Source organism: Camelus ferus, chromosome 14, assembly GCF_009834535.1.
Source record: "Camelus ferus isolate YT-003-E chromosome 14, BCGSAC_Cfer_1.0, whole genome shotgun sequence".
NCBI lineage: Eukaryota > Metazoa > Chordata > Mammalia > Artiodactyla > Camelidae > Camelus > Camelus ferus.
The window spans coordinates 24423872-24444603 of NC_045709.1; the positions used below are offsets into that span (position 1 = coordinate 24423872).

At 38.8% G+C, this 20732-nt stretch overlaps 1 protein-coding gene across 7 annotated transcripts in view; it reads right to left on the reverse strand.

Moving 5' to 3' along the window:
• RNF17 (ring finger protein 17) overlaps window positions 1-20732 on the reverse strand; it is a 91930-nt gene that overhangs the window by 4697 nt on the left and 66501 nt on the right. For 6 of the 7 annotated variants that reach the window (XR_004325826.1, XM_032496541.1, XM_032496542.1 and 3 more), the window contains 6 exons: window positions 11172-11291; window positions 10149-10229; window positions 7981-8106; window positions 6811-6867; window positions 3048-3164; window positions 1775-1943 (listed from right to left, as the gene is read on the reverse strand). Coding sequence is in view for 6 of the 7 variants with exons in the window: in XM_032496541.1 (XP_032352432.1) it covers window positions 1775-1943; window positions 3048-3164; window positions 6811-6867; window positions 7981-8106; window positions 10149-10229; window positions 11172-11291 (670 nt within the window). In the remaining variant the exon portion in view is untranslated. Of the gene's footprint in view, window positions 1-1774; window positions 1944-3047; window positions 3165-6810; window positions 6868-7980; window positions 8107-10148; window positions 10230-11171; window positions 11292-20732 lie in introns of those variants that run through there. The other variant, XM_032496544.1, reaches the window with a different exon arrangement.

A 20732-nucleotide genomic window follows, 5' to 3' on the forward strand; every position in this document is an offset into this window, starting at 1 on the left:
ACACATCCTCATGTGTTACCTCTACTTCAGCTCACAGCGGTTCCCTGTTCTGGAATGTTCCCCGTGCCCTTTGAAAGACAGGAGTTTATCTCAGAAAGATCAGCTCTACCATGACTTTTATCAAAGCCCTGACCACTGCTAATCACCGCTACGCTGTTAGCCTGTGGCAACGTGCACACACCTTTAATACGAGCTGACTTCATACTGTCCTGGGTGTGCACGCCCCTCCTCTGTGGCCCGCTAGTTCTCGTGTGTACCTGGTACAAGCAACTGCTCAGTAAAGTGTCTGCTAATGAATGCCAGGCTTGAGTAAAACTGTGGAAAACCAGTGCGGTATTACTTCCCCTGTGTTAACACACGTTTAGATTTCAGAGGGCGCAGACCTCAGGTTCCTGTCCTGCCCGCTTTCACCCCTCACGCCACGTGTCACGTTCTCCTCTACACAATTTCCACAAAGAAAAGTGTGGTTGTGGGCAAGCTGCATTTAAGTACACATAACTTTAATGTGCAAAAGACCTTTAATTTCAAATTATTTTGAGTATGCCGAGGTTATCAGCAGAACAGTAAAGAATCTCTTGTGACAGAGCTGTCTGCAGGGGAAACAGCTTTCACCATCTTCAGCCTTAAACGATGACTGAAGTTTCATCTCAAGGAGAACTTTTAAAAACTCACGAGGCTGTCATGTTATTTTAACCCAAAAAACAACTCCTTCAATATAAATTTCTCATTCAAATGTACATATTTCATATGCATTTGTCTATGAACCAACTTTACATATCTATGCTTAAAAAAACTTGAATAAAATAACTGTAGAAAAATGCACAAATAATATATGTATAGGTCCATGAATTACCATGCTATGCAGAGACTGTGTAAATTCCCTCAAGACAAGAATATAATAAGGAAGGAATTGTTTCTTCCAGACTATAAATGAATTAACAAAAATAAAAAATCATAATGAGTTTATTCTTTCACTCATTCGACACATTTATAGGCACCGACCTGTACCAGGTGCCCTTCCACATGCTGGTAGCAGCCCTGCAGTGCTCTGCCCCCCACCCCCCATGCTTACAAAGTGGGGAGGGGGGATGGAGAAGAGCAGGCAGGCAGGGTGGGTGCAGGCGGGATGGGGAAGACCTGCAGTGTGTGCAGAGTTGGGCAGGGACTCTGCTATACCTTCCAGACAATTCCAGGCAGAGGGAACAGCAAATGCTGTTTCTCAGCCAAACATGGCTCCCGAGTGATTAAAATCTCATTAAGTAAAATCAGGCTAATGTTTTAATTTGATAAAATACCCTCTGATACATGTAAAATACCAAGAATAAATATATCTCTATTTGTCACGTGTTGATAAAAACATACAGACACCACTGTTGGTGTTTAGGAACCGTCAACACCAGCAACTAGATGCACCTTCCTCATAGGAGAATCCCACTATTTAATAAAGATGGTAAGATGGATTAGAAAGAAGAAAAGCGGGATTTGACCCATCCTGACAGGACAGGATACAACCTGAGTTCTACTGCCCTGACTCCAGAATGATCAGTTTAGGTGACCTGCAATGAAAGTAACTGCCATTTAGGTCCCAATACTAAGTCACAGTTTGAGCTAGCGGCTCAGAAAAGCGTTCTTCACGCAGTCAGTTGTACAATGCGGCCCGAGTCTTGGGAAATGAAAGTGCCCCAAGGAGAGAGGTCGTGCATGTAAAGTGAGCCTCAGGAAGGGCCGTCTCAGACGGCTTCCCTAGGAACCCCCTGCACTCAGGAGTCCGCACCTGTCCGGAAGTCCGTCAGAGGCGGGAACGTCTCCACGTTCTTGTTGACCCTCCGCAGGGCTTCAGTCAGGCCCTCAGACTCAGACTCCCAGGCGACTCCACTGTCCTCTGTGTCGCTATGCTGGTTACACAGAGTGCAATTTTCTACAGAATCAAGGCAAATATACACCTAAGTGGGGGGAAGGGAAGGAAAAAACTTTAAAATTCTGTAATTTTTTTTTAATTCTGTAATTTTGTATTCATGATATGGACAAAACTATTGCAGGACAGCCTCCAGTGATGGCCCTGTGATCCCTTGGAGAGTTGTCTCCCACATCAAACCAGAGTTGCTCTTTGTGACTCAAACAACAGGACTGAAGTGACAGTCCGCGGCCACTGAGGCCAGATTACCAAAGACGGCCTCTGCCTTGGTGGTGTTCTGCCCAGGACTGGTCTAGGGGGCAAGCAGGCAGCCGGGTCTCCTTGGATCCCGCCCCAGCACCTCCCTGCCCCAGCTCTGTGACTGCAGCCCTGAGGGACCCACTCAAGCAGCTCCTGGATTCCGGACTTTCCTGTGTGTTGCTTTAAGCTGCTAAATCGGGGCAATTTGTTTTGCAGTGATAAATAACTAACTGAAAATCATTATCAAAACCAACAACAGTTTCCAGTACCATGCTCCCTCATAAAAGTTATGGGGCAAACTCTTTTCTATGAAAGAAGGGTTCACTGTGTAAAAATGGCTAAAACTTAATCTGCCACTTCTTTCTCTCTTGGTCGCCAAGAATGTGTAAGTGAATTTTCCCCAGTGTACTTACTCATTAGTCAGTATTTACTGAGTGCCTACTACGTTATCAGACAGCATTCTAGGGACACGCCAGTGACCAAAACAGACAAAAATCCCTGCCTTCATGGACTTACACTCTAGTTGGGAGAAGCAGACAAACATAGCAAGAAAGTGGCACAGAGTGTCAGCCGGTGACAAACAGCACGGAAAACAGAGCAAAGAGCGCCTAAGTTCAATGCAGGAAGAGGACAGGGAAGGTTTCATAGGTGGAAACAGTTCCAACTTAAAAATACACATATTTGATTTAAGAAGCGACACAAAGTGGGAAAACCAAAAAGTGATTAAGAAACACTTGCCTTATTAAGTATAAACAAATGTCTGAAGAGGAAATTACACGGTTGGCAAACTAAAGGTCACCAACCGTCAGTTATTTGAAATCAGAAAGAAATGTGAAGAAGCAATCCTAGACTTTAAGACCAACACCAACAACTCAGGACTGAAATCACATACTTCACTGGGAGAGACAACGTGCTTGACTTGGACAGCGTAGAGCTCCTCCGGGGGAGGCAGACAGGAAGGCGAGTACGGTGGTAGAAGAGGGGTCTCTGTTTCAGACAAAAGCAACTCCTAAAACACCACAAATAAATTCAAATTTCAGAATGACTATTACAGACATCCACTACATTATTAAAGTTCATTATAATGCCAATTTACTTTCAATTAGCAGAAAGTCAGTTGAGACAGTGAATAACACAAAACGATCTGCTCACAGTAGGACCAAAATGTGATGAGTAATCAAAAGATCTTTAGAATTCTTTTGTCCCCGACACCAAAAAAAAAAAGATTTTGTGCAAAAAACCCCACATGAATGTTTATTTAGGTATAATATTTACATGCACACACAAAATTCTAGAGAAGAGTTAACAGTTAACAGGAACTGCCACTGGATTAGGTGTCTGAGATGCAGAATGGGGGTGACTTTTTTCCCTTTTCACATTTCTCTGGTATTTCTTATATTTTTAGAATAAGTATGTGTTTTATAGTAAAAACTAAATTCATATGAGATGCCAAAAGAAGATTTAAATTAAAATCATCAAAAAAGTGTGTTCCCTCTTAAGCTCTATAAACGCATAAGGAATAATGAAAAGTAAATCACGGCAGTCAGCAGTTGTTAAAAGCAAATGTATTTATAAATACATGTGATTTTCTTTTAATAAGTTAAAGAATTCTTGAATATGGCAGTTAGCATAGAAAGAAAAATAATCACATTCAAATTCATAGATTCACTTACTATTTAACAATTCCAAACTGGCGGCAAAACAAAATATATTTGAACCACTTGGTAGATTTCAGCAAAGAGTGACTTACCAACTGCTGAATTTTACTGATATGTTACAAAACATTCCAAAACAAGCATGTTATTTTTGTAATTATAGGAATGAAATTCTACATTTATAATGATAAAACTTTACTTATTAAATCATTTTCTACACCAAAAAGCACAAATGGCAAAAGAAAAAATAAGATTAAAAAAAAGATAAACTGGACTTCATCAAAATGTAAAACTTTGGTGATCAAAGGACACCACCAAGAAAGTGAAAACACAACCACAGAACAGGAGAAAGTGTCTGCAAGAGCTCTGACAGAGGACTTGTATACAGAACATGTAACGTGCTCTCAAAGCTGAGCAGAAGAAACAACCCAGCTAAAAATGGAGAGAACATTTTCTTCATTTAGAAAATTTTCCTTTTCTATGTTTTCCAGTTTTATTAAGATATAGCTGACATACAACATTGTATCAGTCCAAAATATATAGCGTGGTGATTTGATAAACGTATATACGGTGAAATGATTACAGTAAGTTGAGCTGACATCCATCATCCATCACACCACCACGCAGTTAACGCTTTTTCTTCCTCTGATGAGAACATTTAAGATCTACTCTCTTAGCAACTTTCCTATAAACCACATGCCAGTCCCCATGCTGTGCGTCACATCCCAGGACTTACTTATAACTGAAGTCTGTACTCCTGCACCCTGACCCCACCTCTGGTAACCACAAATCTGCGCTCTGTAAGTTCAGTTTTTTGGATTCCAGATATAAGTGAGATCATACGGTATCTGTCTTTCTCTGATTTATTTCACTTAGCATAATGCCTTCAGGGTCTATTACGCTGTCAAAAAAAGGGCAGGATTGCCTTTTTTATGGCTGAACAACATTCTATGGTATAGGTACACCCTGTTTTACTGTGCGTCGCAGAGTGTTACTTACAAATTAAGGGTTTTGGGCAACCCTGTGTTAAGCACAGCTATTGGTGCCATTTTCCCAACAACATCTGTTCACTTCATGTCTCTGCATTACATTTTGGTAATTTTCACAATATTTCAAATTTTTTCATTGTTATTGTATCTGTTACGATGACCTGTGATCAGTGATCTTTGGTGTTACTATGACTCACTGAAGGCTCAGATGATGATCAGCATTTTTCAGTAATACACTATTTTCTAATTAAGGTATGTACGTTGTTTTTTTTTAGACATAATGCTATTGTACACTTAACAGACTACAGCGTAGTGTAAATACAACTTTCATATTTACTGGGACACTGAAACTTCATGGACACGTGCTTTACTGCACTCCTCACTTCACTGTGGTGGCCTGGAGTCAGAGCTGTGGTGCCTCCAAGGTACGCCTGTACACGGGCACCACAGCTTCTTCATCCATCTACCCACTGGCGGACACCTCAGATGCTTCCGTGTCTTAGCTACTGTAAACAACGGTGCAATGAACATGGGGTGCAGATAACTTTCTGAATTAGTATTTTCATTTTATTTGGATAAATATCTAGAATTGGAATTGCTAGATCATATGGTATTTCTATTTTTAATTTTTTGAGGAACCTCCATACTGTTTTCCATAGTGGCTGCACCAATTTCCATTCCTACCAACAATGCACAAAAGTTCCTTTTTTCTGCACCCTCTCCAACATGTTATTTCCTGCATTTTGATGACAGCTGTTCTAAGAAATGTGAGGTGATATCTCACTGTGGTTTTTTTTTTTTTTTTTGATTTCTCTGATGATTAGTGGTGTTGAGTATCTTTTCATGTACCTGTTGGCCATCTGCTTGTCATTGGAAAAAATGTCTATTCAGTTTCTTTGTCCATTTTTAATGAGATTTTTCTTCTATTCAGTTGTATGAGTTCTTTATGTATTTTGGCTATTAACCCCTTACGAGATATGCGATTTTCAAATATTTCCTTCCATTCAGTAGGCTGCCTTTTCATTTTGTTGATCTGGCTTTGCTGTGCAGAAGGTTTTTTAGTCTGATACAGTCCCACTTGTTTATTTTCATTTTTGTTGCCTTTGTTTTAGGTGTCAAATCCTGAGCAGAGGATTTGAAGAGATTTCTCCAAAGAAAATATACAAATGGCCACAGAGCACATGCAGATGCTCACCACTACCAGTCACCAGGGAAACGCACATCAAACCACGATGAGATGCATTTCACACCTGCCCTAAGATGGCTAGGGAAAAAGTCAGATAACAAAAGTTGGTGAGGATATGGGAAAAAATGGAACCCTGGTACAATCCTAGTACAAACATACAATGATGCAGCTCTTTTGGAAAACAGTTTCACAGTTCCTTAAAATGGTAAACAGACTCACCAAGGATTTAGTAATTCTAGTCCTAGGTCCATACTCAAGAGAAGTGAAAACAGACATCCAGTTAAAAACTGTACAAGAATGTTCACAGTAGCTTCATTTACAACTGCAAAAAGGTATAAACAACCCAAGTGTCCATCAACAGACGAATGGACAAACAAAATGTGGTGTATCCATGTAATGGAGTATTATTCAGTAATAAACAGGACACATACTACAACATGAATCAACCCTGAAAACATTATGTTGAATGTAAGAAGCCAGTAACAAAGGGCTATGGACTGTCCGGTTCCCTTTATAGGCTAAGTCCAGAGCAGGCAAACCCACAGACAGAGGACTAGTGGTTTCCAGGAGACTGGGGAAGGGGGTGGGAAGTGACTGCAGCAGTGGTGTGGGGTTTCTTTCTGAGACAATAAACTGTTGTGGAATTAGATAGCTGTGATGACTGCACAACTCTGTGACTGTATTAAAAACCACTAAATCGTACACTTTAATTTATTATCTCAATAATGCTGTTATAAAAGAAAAGTGTTTACTTCCTAGTCTTGTATCGGATTCTTTGTATTGAGGAAGTGTCCAAATTTTCAAAATATTTGGATTGAAACTTACCTCAAACGTTACTTTCCATCTCTCTTCCTCATACTTTTTATTGTAATCTGTTGGTTTCTGAAATAACATAGTATTATTAATGAACAAAACCATCTTCAACTATATAGTACTGTTTTAAGGCACTTTAATATTTCATCCCACAAAAACTGTGGGCATGTCCTTGCTGGTAGTCATTTCAGGTTAACTCCGGGAAAATTTAGAGTTCTGAGTAATCTTAACATTGCAACGAGAGGAACCCTCAAAATCATGCTGAGCGCATGTCCATTCTACACAGTCTACAGTAAGAGGGTGGAGGCCCTTCCTTCCCTTTTAAATGTTCACACTGGAGAGTACAACAGAAGGCAGACTAAGCAGTTTTGGTGAAACCTGTTGACAAACACAGGAGCACGCACGCAGACACGCATACCCCTCTGCTCCAAGGAAACGGCTGGCAGTGAGGATCACATGCACAGACTAACATCATGGTTTTCCACTCGAGAGAAGAAAGTTTTGTATGCTGAACTGAACACTCACTGGCTGTGTGTTATCATTATTCAAAAACCAACAAGTGGACTGTCAGTCTAGAAATGAAACTATCTTGCTATGTAAAATGCTGATGTTAATATTTACGATGAACATTCCACTTCTATAAAGTATTTGTGGCAGCTTACAATGTGAAACCATATGTATAACAAGCTGATTATGTTTTTAAAAATATTAAAAACAGAAGCACCAGGCAACTGGAATGGGCTATTTATGAAGCTAAGCTTAAAATCTGGCTCTGAGTTTCTAGTAAGAAGGCCAAATGGGAGAAACGTTCTACCGCCAAATAAAAGGAAAAAACACTTTCTCTTGGGAGACAGCCCTTTTCTGGCAGTGAATTGCAGTACAATTTTATAATTTACATCTATATTCAAACAACACTGGAGAACTATGAGCTTCTTAGGTTTGAAGGTACAGAAACATTAAGTGAACCTGAGTGCAACCGAAGTCTTTTTTTTAGGACATTTATAAAGCATGACATAGTGTAATCATTTCTCAATAAAGAACTGACAGATTCTTGAGACACTCTTAACATGTAAGACGTGTAGAACTATTTGGAAGACTTGAGGCGTAAGACAAAAATATGACATTTTAACCACAATTTCTTTCTCTACAGTTTGGATTTTCATAGAAAAATAGTTCACTTACTTCCTTCAGTATTTCCTCAGAATGTTCAAAAGTACAATATTTATGATGTGCCATAAAATAAGAAAGTGACATTCCATCAAAATAGAGCTGAATAGATAATTTCTCCCATGGACTTTCAGGTAATTCCTATTTAAGTTCAATACAGAAGATTATTACTATAAAATAATATCTGTTTGAAGATTAAAGTTTCATAGTCAGCAAAACTGAAAGGAGGTTTCTGACAATCACAGTATTACTAGTTTGACTAGTGACTCATTTTGCAAAAATTTCTCCATGGTATCTTGGCAGGTTATAAGGCAACAATTCTACTACTATGGTTTATATAGAATATATTTACATGTCTGTAAGGTAGAGAGTCTTCTAGCTATTTACCAGAAAGCAATTTACTGCACATCATCTTTAGATGATACTGATAATTCATCCTAAGTACAAGGGGAAAGAAAAGCTATGCTCAGGGGAAAATAAATGAGTTTACTTAAAAATCCAAAATGGTAGGAATTGGAAAAAATTAACAGTTAGGAGTCATACAATGGCTTTAAAACCTGTGGGCCCATCTACAAACACTGGGCACTGGACATGCACCGGACCGATGGGCCATCGTTCCTCTTTTCTGCTTGGCACCACCCTGGTCCTAACTCGTGTCTCTCCTGAGTGTCTGTAACTTCCAGCAGCCCCCGTTCTGTGTTCTCTGTGTGATTCTCATCAGTGCAGAGGGTAAGGTCGGGTCACGTCACTCCTTTGCCCAGCTTCACAGTTCCCACCTCCAAGTCCTGTGGGTCTTGTCCTCCAGCCACAGTGGCTTGTGTCCCTCCAGAACCCTCCAGGCTTCTGTCCTGGAGCTCCAGGAACTGTTCTGATATCTGCATGGGGTGTCCCCTCACCATTTAAAAGTCTTAACCAAATTCTTTCTTTTTAAGGATGTCTTCCCCAACCAGTGTATTCAATGCTACTTCCTCCCCGGCCCCCCTCTCCCTACCAGCCTTTCCCGCTTCATTTTTCTTCCTAGCACTTATCACTATTTCACACACTCTGTATTTTATTTTAAAAAGTTGCTTCTCCCCGCTAAAATGGAAGCTCAGTGAAGGCAGGAGTTTGACCATATGGCTCACTGCTGTTTCTGCAGGCCTAGACCAGAGCCCAGCATGCACGTGTCACCAGTGTGGAAGGTCCGGGGCGGGGAGGCGGGGCAGCCTGCTGTGCGGCAGGGCTGCAGGGCAGGCAGGCAGGCATGGTTTCTGGGAAGTCGGGGGCCCCTGCTACACTGAGAAGTGTTTGCCCATGTTAAGCTAAGCAGCAAAGAAAGCTGCCTCGATAAACTAAAAAGCTCCAATCTCTGCTATACTCCGTGACCGCCCACGGAGGTGTGACTGACCGGGGAGGCCCCTCTACCTCATTTAAGTGCGTCTGTGGCTCTTTCTGGTCCTTGTCACGTCACAGCTTCACACAGAAATACTTGTTCACAGTTTTTACATCTTTCTACTTGAATCTTCAAACACAGCTCCAGGTTAATCTTCTCATTACCTGGCTGCTCAGAAACCTCCAGTGGGGCCTCCTGACTGACCTCCTGACTGACCGTACTTCTCACACACCTGTTCACACTGCTCCTCACAGACGCACACTTCCTACAGGTGTGCCAGGCCTGCTTCTGTGCACACCTCCCCTCCAGGTCAGGAGACTGGCTTGACTTCACCACCCTACACTCCTGTCACACTTAGTCCTTTCCCAGTCGCCTGGCTCCGCGCAAGCCCTTCGTGGTGTCCAGTCTTTAGGTTTCTGTGTCTCACTGTTTCCCTAACTAGATGGGGTCTCTGAGGACAGGATTACCTGCACCTCACACAGCGCTACACATAGCACCCTCTCGAAAGCGACCAAGTGTGCTGTAAACGTCTCTAATTCCTTAGTACTTCTCCCTGGGTCAAAGTAAGTCGTTACTAAGGAACTGTCCAAATTACCGGATTTCTTGCTTATGAAAGTTCTCGGGAACTTGCTCAAAATTAGGTTTATTTAAAATGAGCCTAGGAACCAAAGTGGAAACTTTCACGTTAATGAGTAATTTAGGATCACACAGGGACATAGTTCATCATAAAAAATATGCTTCACATTATGTTACCTGAACACTTCATGGCAAATAATCTACATCAACGACATATGCTTTAAATACAAATTACCATGATGTGAATTTCCACCTCTCTCTTTGAAAGCAGTTCCTGAAGAAGTTCTATCGCATCTGGTTGCCAGACATTCCCAACCTGTTTGGGATTAATAGACTCAGATTCCTTCACACTTTCACAAAATAAGACACAGCAGGAAGTAAATGAAAATACACAAAAGCAGCCATAAACAGGTAACACTACAGAGTAGTACAAAACGTACAGGCAATTTTCAGAGATATCATGGGTATATGATAAAAATGATCTTAAGAAACTAATAATTCGCCTCAGCTTCCCATGTCACTCTCTTATTTTATGCTTTAAAAATATAAACCCACAGTAAAAGCAAAACATCATAAAACTTTAAAAGAGCCAACATGCCAACGCAGTGCCTGCATAATGACCATGCCTGCACGTACCACGGAGCAGCGACTGTCACGTTTTATGTGCACAGAGGCTCACCTGGCAGGGAGTGCTTCCTGCCAGCACCTGCCCCCGGCCCACCTGCCAGACGATGTGCATCTGGGGCACGTCCAGGATGCAGCCTCCCTAGCGGCCCTGAGCCAAGACCACCCAGCCAGGCTGCTCCTAGTCTGTGAGCCACAGGGACTGTATAAAACCTCTAAAAAGCTTATTGTCAATTGAGACCACTAAGTTTTAAGCTTAACTTGTTATGTAGTGTGAGATAATTAATATACCATTCCTTAACCTGATCCAGATAAAGGATAAATATCTTGAAATTTTACTTGATAAAGCCATAACTAGAAATTAACAATCATACACCTTCCCATCTATCAATTTATTGTATCAATTTATCCAGATGTTTTTATATCCTTCAGTATAAATCTGTAGTTTTCTTCATAAAGGCCCTTTAGCTGTCTTAGTGAGCTTATTTCTAAATATTCTACTACTTTTGTTGCACTAAAAGGAATTTCAATTTACACTCTAATTTCTAGAAAATTATTCTTAATAAAATACAATAAATTAAAATAAAATAAAAGTATTTAAAATTAACCATCCCACCAATCACTGTTCACTCACAGGTATGGTATTACAGAGCTGACACGGAATACAAAACTGGGGTCTATCAGGACACAGCAAAACAGGGTAAAGATGACACTGCGGAATCTTCTCTGTGAATCCGTGATCTAAATACTGCACCTGAAACAGGACAAATAAAATTTATTACTTTTTTGTATACTTTTTTTTTTAATTGAAGTATAGTCAGTTCACAATCTTGTGTCAATTTCTGGTGTACGACATAAGGCTTCAGTTATATATATATATTATATACTGTATATATATATATATATACATATATATTCATTTCATATTCTTTTCACCATAAGTTACTACAAGATATTGAATATAGTTCCCTGTGCTGTACAGTACGAACTTGTTTATCTAGACAAATAAAAATTTACAATTAAAATTTACTACTAAAAACTAGAGGACTGAAGGGACCCTCTGGTATTAAACAACAACAAAAAAAGACATCCTGGAAAGAAATATAAATCTGGATTTAAAACATATTCAGAAAAAAAACAACATTACATTTCCTCATCCCATAGTGTATCAAATCTCACTGTCAAAAGGATTTCTTACATATAAACCAAAGCCTTTTCTTTCCTTGAGAATAATTAATTTTCTGGAGAATGTTTAAAAATTTTGTTTTGTTTTTCAAAGTATTTTAGAAGTCCCGTTTTTTCTATTTAATAAAACAACATTTCTCAGTATTCCTCAGTTTCAGCTTGGGAAACTCTGAATGTAATGTTTCCTTCTTGGAGAATCACATTGCATAAAAAAGGTTCTGAGAAATCCTATGAGAAAAAAATTTGCTTTTAAGTCATCCAGTGTTCCTCAAACTTTTTTGTAAAATAACTTTTTAAAGACTATTTTTTTTTAGTTTTGGGTTGATAGCAAAATTTGGAGAAAGGTACAGAAGCCTGCCTCATACTCCCTAAGCTCCCATGCCTGCCTCCCCCATCACAACACCCTGCACCAGACGGGTAACCTGTTACCATCATAAAACTACACTGACACACCATAATCAAGGTCCACAGAGATAACAGAAGGTCCACTTTGTGGTGTGCACTCTGTGGGTTTGACAAATGTACAGAGACTTGCATCCACCTTTACGCCACCACACAGAGTAGGTTCACTGCCCTGAGAATCCTCTGGTTTCCGTCTGTTCAGTCCCCTTCCCCTCAACCCCTGGCAGCTACTAAGCTTTTTACTATCTTCATATTCTGCATTTTCCAGAAGGTCATGTAGATGGAGTCATACAATATGTAGCCTTTTCAGACTGGCTGCTTTCACTTAGTAACACACATTTAAGGTTTGTCCGTGGCTTTTTGTGGCTTCATTTCTTTTTAGCGCTGGATAATGTTCCACTGTCAGGACAGACCACGGTTCATGTATCCATTCACATACTGAAGGACATCTTGGGTGCCTCCAAGTTTGGCAGTTACGACTAAAACTACAAACATCTATGTGCAGGTTTTTGTGTGGACGTTAAGTTTTCAAATCCTTTCGGTAAATGCTGTGAAAGTTAAATAAACAAAGACTTCAATTAAATACAGCTGAGACCAGAAAGGGGAGCTCTAAGCCCTGGACGACAGCCGTGCCCAACAGGGACAGACTCCCCCCTTTTTCTGGCCAGGACGCACCAGTGAAAAGCCATGGCTCTTTGTTTACCAGAGTCTTCCCAACTTCCTCCTCTTCTCCATAAAAATGCCCCTTCCCTTGCTGTGCAGGAACTTGGATGTGGCTTGTCATGGTTGTGGATCCTGAATTGCAATTCCCTGCTGACCCCAAATAAACCCAACTTTGCTGGAGAACTATCTGGCAGTCTGTTTATTTCAGGTCAACAATACCAAGAAGTGCAACTGCTGGATCACACACTAAGAGTAAGTTCAGTTTTTGAGAAACTGCCAAACTGTCTTCCAAAGTGGCCGCACCATTTTGCATTCCCACCAACAGTGAATGAGGGTTCCTGTTGCTCCAGATCCTCATCAGCACTTGGTGTTGTCAGTGTTTCAGATTTTGGTGACACAGGTAGATGCGTAATAGTATCGTGTACTAACTTGCATTTCCCTGTCAACGTATGGCGTGGAGCGTCTTTTCATGTATTTACTTGCCATCTGTATGTCTCCTTTGGTGAGGTGTCTGTTAGGGTTTTGGCCCATTTTAAAAATTAGGCTGATTTCTTATTATTGAATTTTAAGAGTTCTTTGTATATTTTGGGTAACAGCCCTTTATCAGATGCATATTCTGCACGTATTTTCTCCCAGTGTATAGCTTGTCTTATTATCTTGACATTGTCTTTCTGCAAAGCAGAAGTTTTTAATTTTAACGAATTTCAGCTTATCCATTCTTTCTTTCATGGGTCATGTCTTCAGTGCTGTCTACAAAGTCACTGCCATACGCAAGGTCACCTGTATTTCTATGCTGTCTTTCTGAGTTTTACGCTTCACATTTAGGTTTGTGGTCCACTTTGAGGTAGTTTCTATGGAGGACGTAAAGTCTGTGTCTAGATTAATTTTTTTGCATGTGGATGTTCCATTGTGACTATCTTTGCTCAGTTGCACTGCCTTCGCTCTCTTGTCAAAGATCACTGACTGTATTTACGCGGCTCTATTTCTGGGTTCTCTATTCTGTTCCATTGACCGATTTGTATTTTGTTTTGCCAGTAACAGTCTGAATTATTTTAACTTTATGCTAAGTCTTGAAGCCTAACATGTCAGTGCTCCATCTTTGTTCTTCCCTTTCAGTATTGTATTGGCTACTCTGTGTCTTTTGCCTCACTATATAAACTCAAAAATCAAGTTTACTGATATTCACAAAGGACCTTGCTGGGAATTTGACTAGGATTGCACTGAATCCATAAAAACAGTTGGAAAGAATTGACATCTTGACATTACTGAGTCTTTCTACAACACAGAATTTCTCTCCATTAATTTTGTTTTTTGAGTTCTGTAGTTTTCCTCATATAGATCTTGTACATATTTTGTTAGATTTATACCTAAATATTTTGTTTTGGGGGGTGCTAATGTAAATGGTATTGTGTTTTGTATTTCAAATTCCACTTGTTCACTGAAGGGACTGGGAAAGGAACTGAGTATTGTACATTAATCTTACATCCTACAATCTTTTTATAATTACTTATTAGTTCCAGGCATTTTCTTGTCAATTCTCTTGCATACACACACACACACACACGGACATGTCACCTGCCAGCTGGATCTGTCTTAATTATGACAGGGAAATGTTGACGTCTCCACCTGTTTCTCCTTGCAGCTCTATTAGTTTTTGCCTCACGTAGTTTTACTCTGTTCTTAGGGGCACATACATTAAGAATTTTATGTCTTCTTAGACAATTGACCCATCTGTCATCATGTAATGCCCTCCTTTTTCCCTGATAACTTCCCTTGCTTTGAAGTCTGTTCTGTCTGAAATTATTATAGCTACTTTTTCTTTTGATTAGACTGAGCATGGAATATTTTTCTCAGTCCATTTAATCTTCACCTTGTATACAATGTAGACAACGGATAGTTGGGTGCTGTTTTTTGATCTACTCTAACAATATCTATCTTAATGGGTGCACTTAGGCCACTGATCTTCAAAGTGATTACTGATATAGCTGGATCAATATCTAACATCTTTGGTACTATTTTTAATTTGTTGCTCTTGTTCTCTGTTCTCATTTTTGTTTTCTACTGTTTTTTTCCTCTGGTGTTTTTTTCAGGGCAAGGGAATTTTATCATTCCATTTTCTCTTTCTTAGCATATCAATATAGTTTCAAAATATTTTTTTTAGTGGTTGCCCTACAGTTTGCAATAATCATTTACAACTGATCTAAGTCCACTTTCAAGTAACACTGTACCACTTTACAGACACTTGACAGTATGAGTACCTTACAATAACAAAATGACCCTAATTCCTCCCTGCCATCTTCTGCACTGTGGTCATTCATTTCACATATATAAACATACATAAGCGTATATATGATATATATATATATATATATAAAAGCACGGGTAATTACATTGCTGCTATTACTACTCTGAACAAACGATTATCTGTTAGAGCTTACCAAACTATTATCGTAGATCAATCAAAAAAAGAAAAACGAAAGATTTATCTTCACTTATTCCTCTTCAAATTCTTTTCTTTACGTAGATCAAAGTTTCTAACCTATTACTTTCCTTTCCCTAAAACTTTTCTTTTAACATTTCTTGCAAGGTAGGTCTACTGGCAACAAACTCTCTCAATTTTTGTTTCTCTGGAAAGTTGTCAGTTTCCCTTCAGTTTTGAAGGACAATTTTGCAGAGTACAGATTTCTAGGCTGATGGGTTTTTCCCCCTCAAGATTTTAAATGCTTCGATCCACTCTCTTCTTGCTTGTGTAGTTTCTAAGGAGAAGCTGGATGTAATTCTTCTCCTTGCTTTTCTACAAGTAAGGTGTTTTCCCCCTCTGGCTTCTTTCAGGATTTTTCTGTAACTTGGATATTCTGTCGTTTGAAATGACAGAATAATTTGTTTTGCATCTATTCTGCTTGGTGTTCTCTGAGCTCCTGAATGTATGGCTGGTGTCTGACATTAATTTGGGGAAATTCTCAGTCATAATTTTTCAGATGTTTCTTCTCTCTTCACTTGCTGGTATTTCTATCACCCCCATGTTACACCCTTGTTGTTGTCCCACAGTCCTGGGGTACCGGCTCTGTTTCTTTCAGTTTTCGCTCTCTTTACTTTTCAGCCTTAGAGGCTTCTACTGGTGCCCCCTCTAGCACAGAGATTCTTCCCTCAGCTGTGGCCACTCCACTAATAAGCCCAGAAAGGTTCCTTCTTAGTATTTCTACCTCTCTGCTTACATTGTCCCTCTGTTCTTGCATGTCACCTACTTTATCCATCAGAGTTCTCAGCATAGTAACCAGAACTGTTTTAAGTTCCTGTTCTGATAATTCCAACACTTCTGCCATGTCTGGTTCTGATGCTTGCCCTGTCACTTCAAATTGTGTTTTCTGCCTTTTAAGTACACTTAATAGTTGAATTTAGCTATGACATACAACATATTAGTTTCAGGTGTACAACATAATGATTTAACATTTGCATATACTGCAAAATGATCACAACAGTAAGTCACCATGCATAGTTACAAAACATTTTTTTCTTGGGATGGAAACTTTTAAGATCTACTCTCTTAGCAACTCTCAAATGTACACTATTATTAATTATAGTCACCATGCTGTACATTACATCTCCATGATGTATTTTATACCTGGAAGTCTGTACTTTTAGTGCCTTTCACCCATAGTGCCCACCCTGCCTCTGACAACTAACAATCTGTTCTCTGTATCCATGAACTCAATTTTTGTTATTTTTTTAGATTTCACGTACAAGAGAGATAATTAAGTATCTGTCTTTTTCTGTCTGCATTATGTCACTCAGCACAGCGTCTTCAAGGTCTATCCATGTCATCTCAAATCACAAGATCTCCTTCTTTTTCATGACTGAAAAATATTCCATTCTATTTATATACCACAATTTCTTTATCCATTCATCTATCAGTGGACACTTAGGTTCATATCTTGGCTATTGTATAATGCTGAAATAAACACAAAAGAGCATATATCTTTTCAATTGTGTTTTCTGTTTTCTTCAAATAAATACCTAGAAGTGGAATAGCTGGGTCACACAGTAGTTCTATTTTTAATTTTTTGAGGATCTTCCATATTGTTTTTCATAGAGGCTGTACCAGAGTCTCAAAAGCAGCATATGAAGTTTCTTTATTCTCCACATTCTCACCCACACTTAACTGGTTTTCTTTTTGATAACAGCTGTATCTAACAGGTACAAGGTGATATCTTATTGCAGTTTGATTTGTAACTCTCTGATAACTAGTGATATAGAACATCTTTTAAGGTACCTGTTGGCCATTTGTATGTCTTCTTTGGAAAAATGTGTATTCAGAGCCTCTACCTAGTTTTTGATCAGATTGTTCGAATTTTATTTGCTATTGAGTTGTATAAGTTCTTTTTTTTATTGAAGTATAGCTGCTGTACAAGATTATATATTACAGGTGTACAATATAGTGACTCACAATTTTTAAAGCTTATACTCCATTTAGTTACTATAAAAAATACTGGCTATATTCCATATGTTGTACAACATATCCTTGTAGCTTATTTTCACCTAATAGTTTGTACTTCTTAGTCTCCTACTCCTAAACTGCCCCTCCCCACTGGTAAAACACTAATTTGTTCTCTGTATCTGTGGGTCTACTTCTACTACTTTTCTTGTTATATTCCCTGCTTTTCTGTATTTTTTAGATTCCACATATAAGTGGTATCATACAGTACTTGCCTTCCTCTGTCTGACTTATTTCACTTAGCATAATGCCCTCCAAGTCCATCCATGTTGCTGCAAATGTCAGTTTCATTTTTTTTTATGGCCGAGTAGTATTCCACTGTATTTATATCCCACAGCTTCTTTATCCATTCACCTGTTGATAAACACTTAGGCTGCTTCCATATCTTGGTAATTGTACATAATGCTGCTATAAACATTGCAGTGCATATATCTTTCCAAATTAGTGTTTTTTGTCTTTTTCAGATAAACGCCCAGAAGTGGAACTCCTGGGTCTTACGATAGTTTTGTTTTTAGTTTTTTGAGAAACCTCCATACTATTTTCCACAGTGGTTGCATCAATTTACATTCCCATCATCAACAGTGTAGGAGGGTCCCCTTTTTGCCCCATCTTCACCAGCATCTGTTATTTGTTTTCTTTTTGATGACAGTTGATTCTGACAGGTGTGAGGTGATACCTCATTGTGGTCTTGACTTGCATTTCCCTGATGATCAGCAATGTTGAGCGTCTTTGCACATGTCTGTTGGACATCTGCATTTCCTCTTTGGAAAAATGTCTATTCATTTCTTTTGCCCATTTCTTAATCATTTTTTAAAAAACGGTGAGTTGTAGGAACTGTTCATATATGTTGGATATTAATCCCTTGTTGGTCATATCATTTGCAAATATTTTCTCTCATTCAGTAGGTTGTCCTTTTGTTGATGGTTTCCTTTGCTGTGCAAAAGCTTTTCAGTTCAATTAGGTTCCATTTGTTATTTTTGCTTTTCTTTCTTTCTCTTTAGGAGACAAATCCAAAAAAAAAAAATAGTGCCGTGATTTATGTCAGAGAGTGTCCTGCCTATGCTTTCCTTGAGGGGTTTTATAGTGTCTAGTCTTAGATTTCGTTCTATAATCCATTTTGAGTTTATTTTTGTATGTGGTGTTAGAGAATGTTCTAATTTCATTCTTTTACACGTAGCTGTCCAGTTTTCTGAGCACCATCTATTGAAGAGACTCTCTTTCCTCCACTGTATAGTTTAACCTCCTTTGTCGTAGATTGACCATAAGTGCATTTCTGGGCTCGAGTTGTGTGAGTTCTTAATGTAAATCAGATATATGATTCACAAATATTTTCTCCCATTCAGTAGGTTGCTTTTTCATTTGTTGATTTCCTTTGCTGTGCAGTTTTTTAGTTTGGTGTTTGTCCACCTAGTTAATTTTTGTTTTTGTTGCCTTGCTTTTACTTCTCATTCAACTTTGTTGTGTCTCAAAATTCTGTTTTTTGCTTTTTTTTTTTTTTTGCCTTTGCTTTTGATGTCAGATCCAAAAAAATTATCACCAAGACCCATGTATGTTAAGGAACTTACCACCTATGTGCTCTTCTAGGAGTTTTATGGCTTCAGGTCTCATGTTCAAATCTTTAACCTATTTTGAGTTAATTTTTGTGTATGTTGTAAGTTAATGGTCTAGTTTCATTCTTTTGCATGTGGCTGTCCAGCTTTCCTAGCACCATTTATTGAAGAAACTGACCTATCCTCAGTGTATATTCTCAGCTTCTTTGTCATAAACTGACCGTATGTGCACAGGTTTATTTCTAGGCTGTCTATATTCTACTCTACTGATCTATCATCTGTTTTCAATGTCAATATCATACTGTTCTTTAATTGAAGAATAGTCAGTTTACAATGTTGTGTTAATTTCTGGTATACAGCGTAGTGCTTCAGTTACACATACACATATTTCTTCTCATATTCTTTCTCACTATAGGCTAGTACAAGACACTGACTACAGTTCCCTGTGCTGTACAGTAGGACCTTGTTGTTTATATTTTATGTATACTTGTTAGTATCTGCAAATCCTGAACTCCTTCATACTCCTTTGACTGTAATTTTTTCTTGATAGCTGGACTTGTACTGAGTGAAAGAAACTGCTATAAATGGGCCTTTAGTAATGTGCTAGTAGGTGTCGGGAAGGCCGAGTGTTCTACAGTCTGCTGAGCAGGTCTCAGGTTCTCAGTGAGCCTGTGCCTCTGGACTGTGAACTTCACAAGTGTTCCCCCGGTTTTTGTTCTTCTCCTAAAGTGGGAGAGGATGGATACAGCAGGCTGGAGTTGGGTCTTTCTCCCATGTGGAAAACTACAGCTAGTTAAAACTGGGTAATTTCCTTCCCTCCAGGCTGATCAGGCTTTGATAATCCCCCAGTCACGTAGGCCCTGCTTAACTACTTTCTCCTGAGTGCAGGCCTTATTAAGAACAGAATGCTCTGGCATATTTTGAAATGGTTCTGTCTCTCCTTCCTGATACCTATGTGAGAACCAAGTCGAGCTCCTAGAGATAAGTCTCACAGAACTTTGTAGAACCCTCCTACATTTGGTTCCCTGGAGCTGTTACCTCTCGGAGTTGTCCACACTAGGTTCCGGCACTTCCTCAGTGGAAGTTCTGGTCATTACTCTGCTCCCATGAGCTGTGACTCCCACATCACCTGACTCTCTAATTGCTGGGGCAGTGGTTTGCCCTTTGTCCTCCCTCTTCTATGGATCCAAGAGGAGCTGCTGATTTTTCAGTTTGTTCAGCTTTTTATTTGTGGTTAGGATGGTATGGCAACTTCAAAGCTCCTTAAATGTGGAAGCAGAAACTAGAAGTCCTCAATAATCCATTTTTGAGATGTTTTATTTAATTCTAATAATTCAATTTCTAAACTTAATAAAGTTATTTCTGTCACCCCAACTTAATAAAACTAACATGTCACTGTTTAATTGGGCTAGCCTGGCAATCAGAATTTTAAAAAATAAAATAAAATTGAATAAAAAAATCTGAGTACAGTAGTTAGGGTGAATACAGTTTTATGTAATGTTTATTTCTTAATGTAGATCATAGGATAAACTTTGAAAGACAGGAAGTTAAGAAATGAAAAACTTATTGTGTATACTTGAAATGTATAGGAAAAAATAAAAAATGATTAGAATTTCAAAATACTTTAAAATAAATTTAAAAGCCAGAGATGTTAAAAAGTGTGAGAAAAATAAAGCTCACCACACTCTCTTATTTACTTGGATTCCTTATATGTAAAGTTCATGAATGGTAACAATGAAAACTGAACTTCAATTTACCTTTATGTTAAAAAAGAAAAAGGATTATCTGAAGAAGTCAAATGTATGTGAAAACTGACTCATTTGCATATAAACACATGAATCTGAAAGTACCCATATACTTAAATACTCACCCAAAATTTGAAACCATTTTACTTCTATTGAAA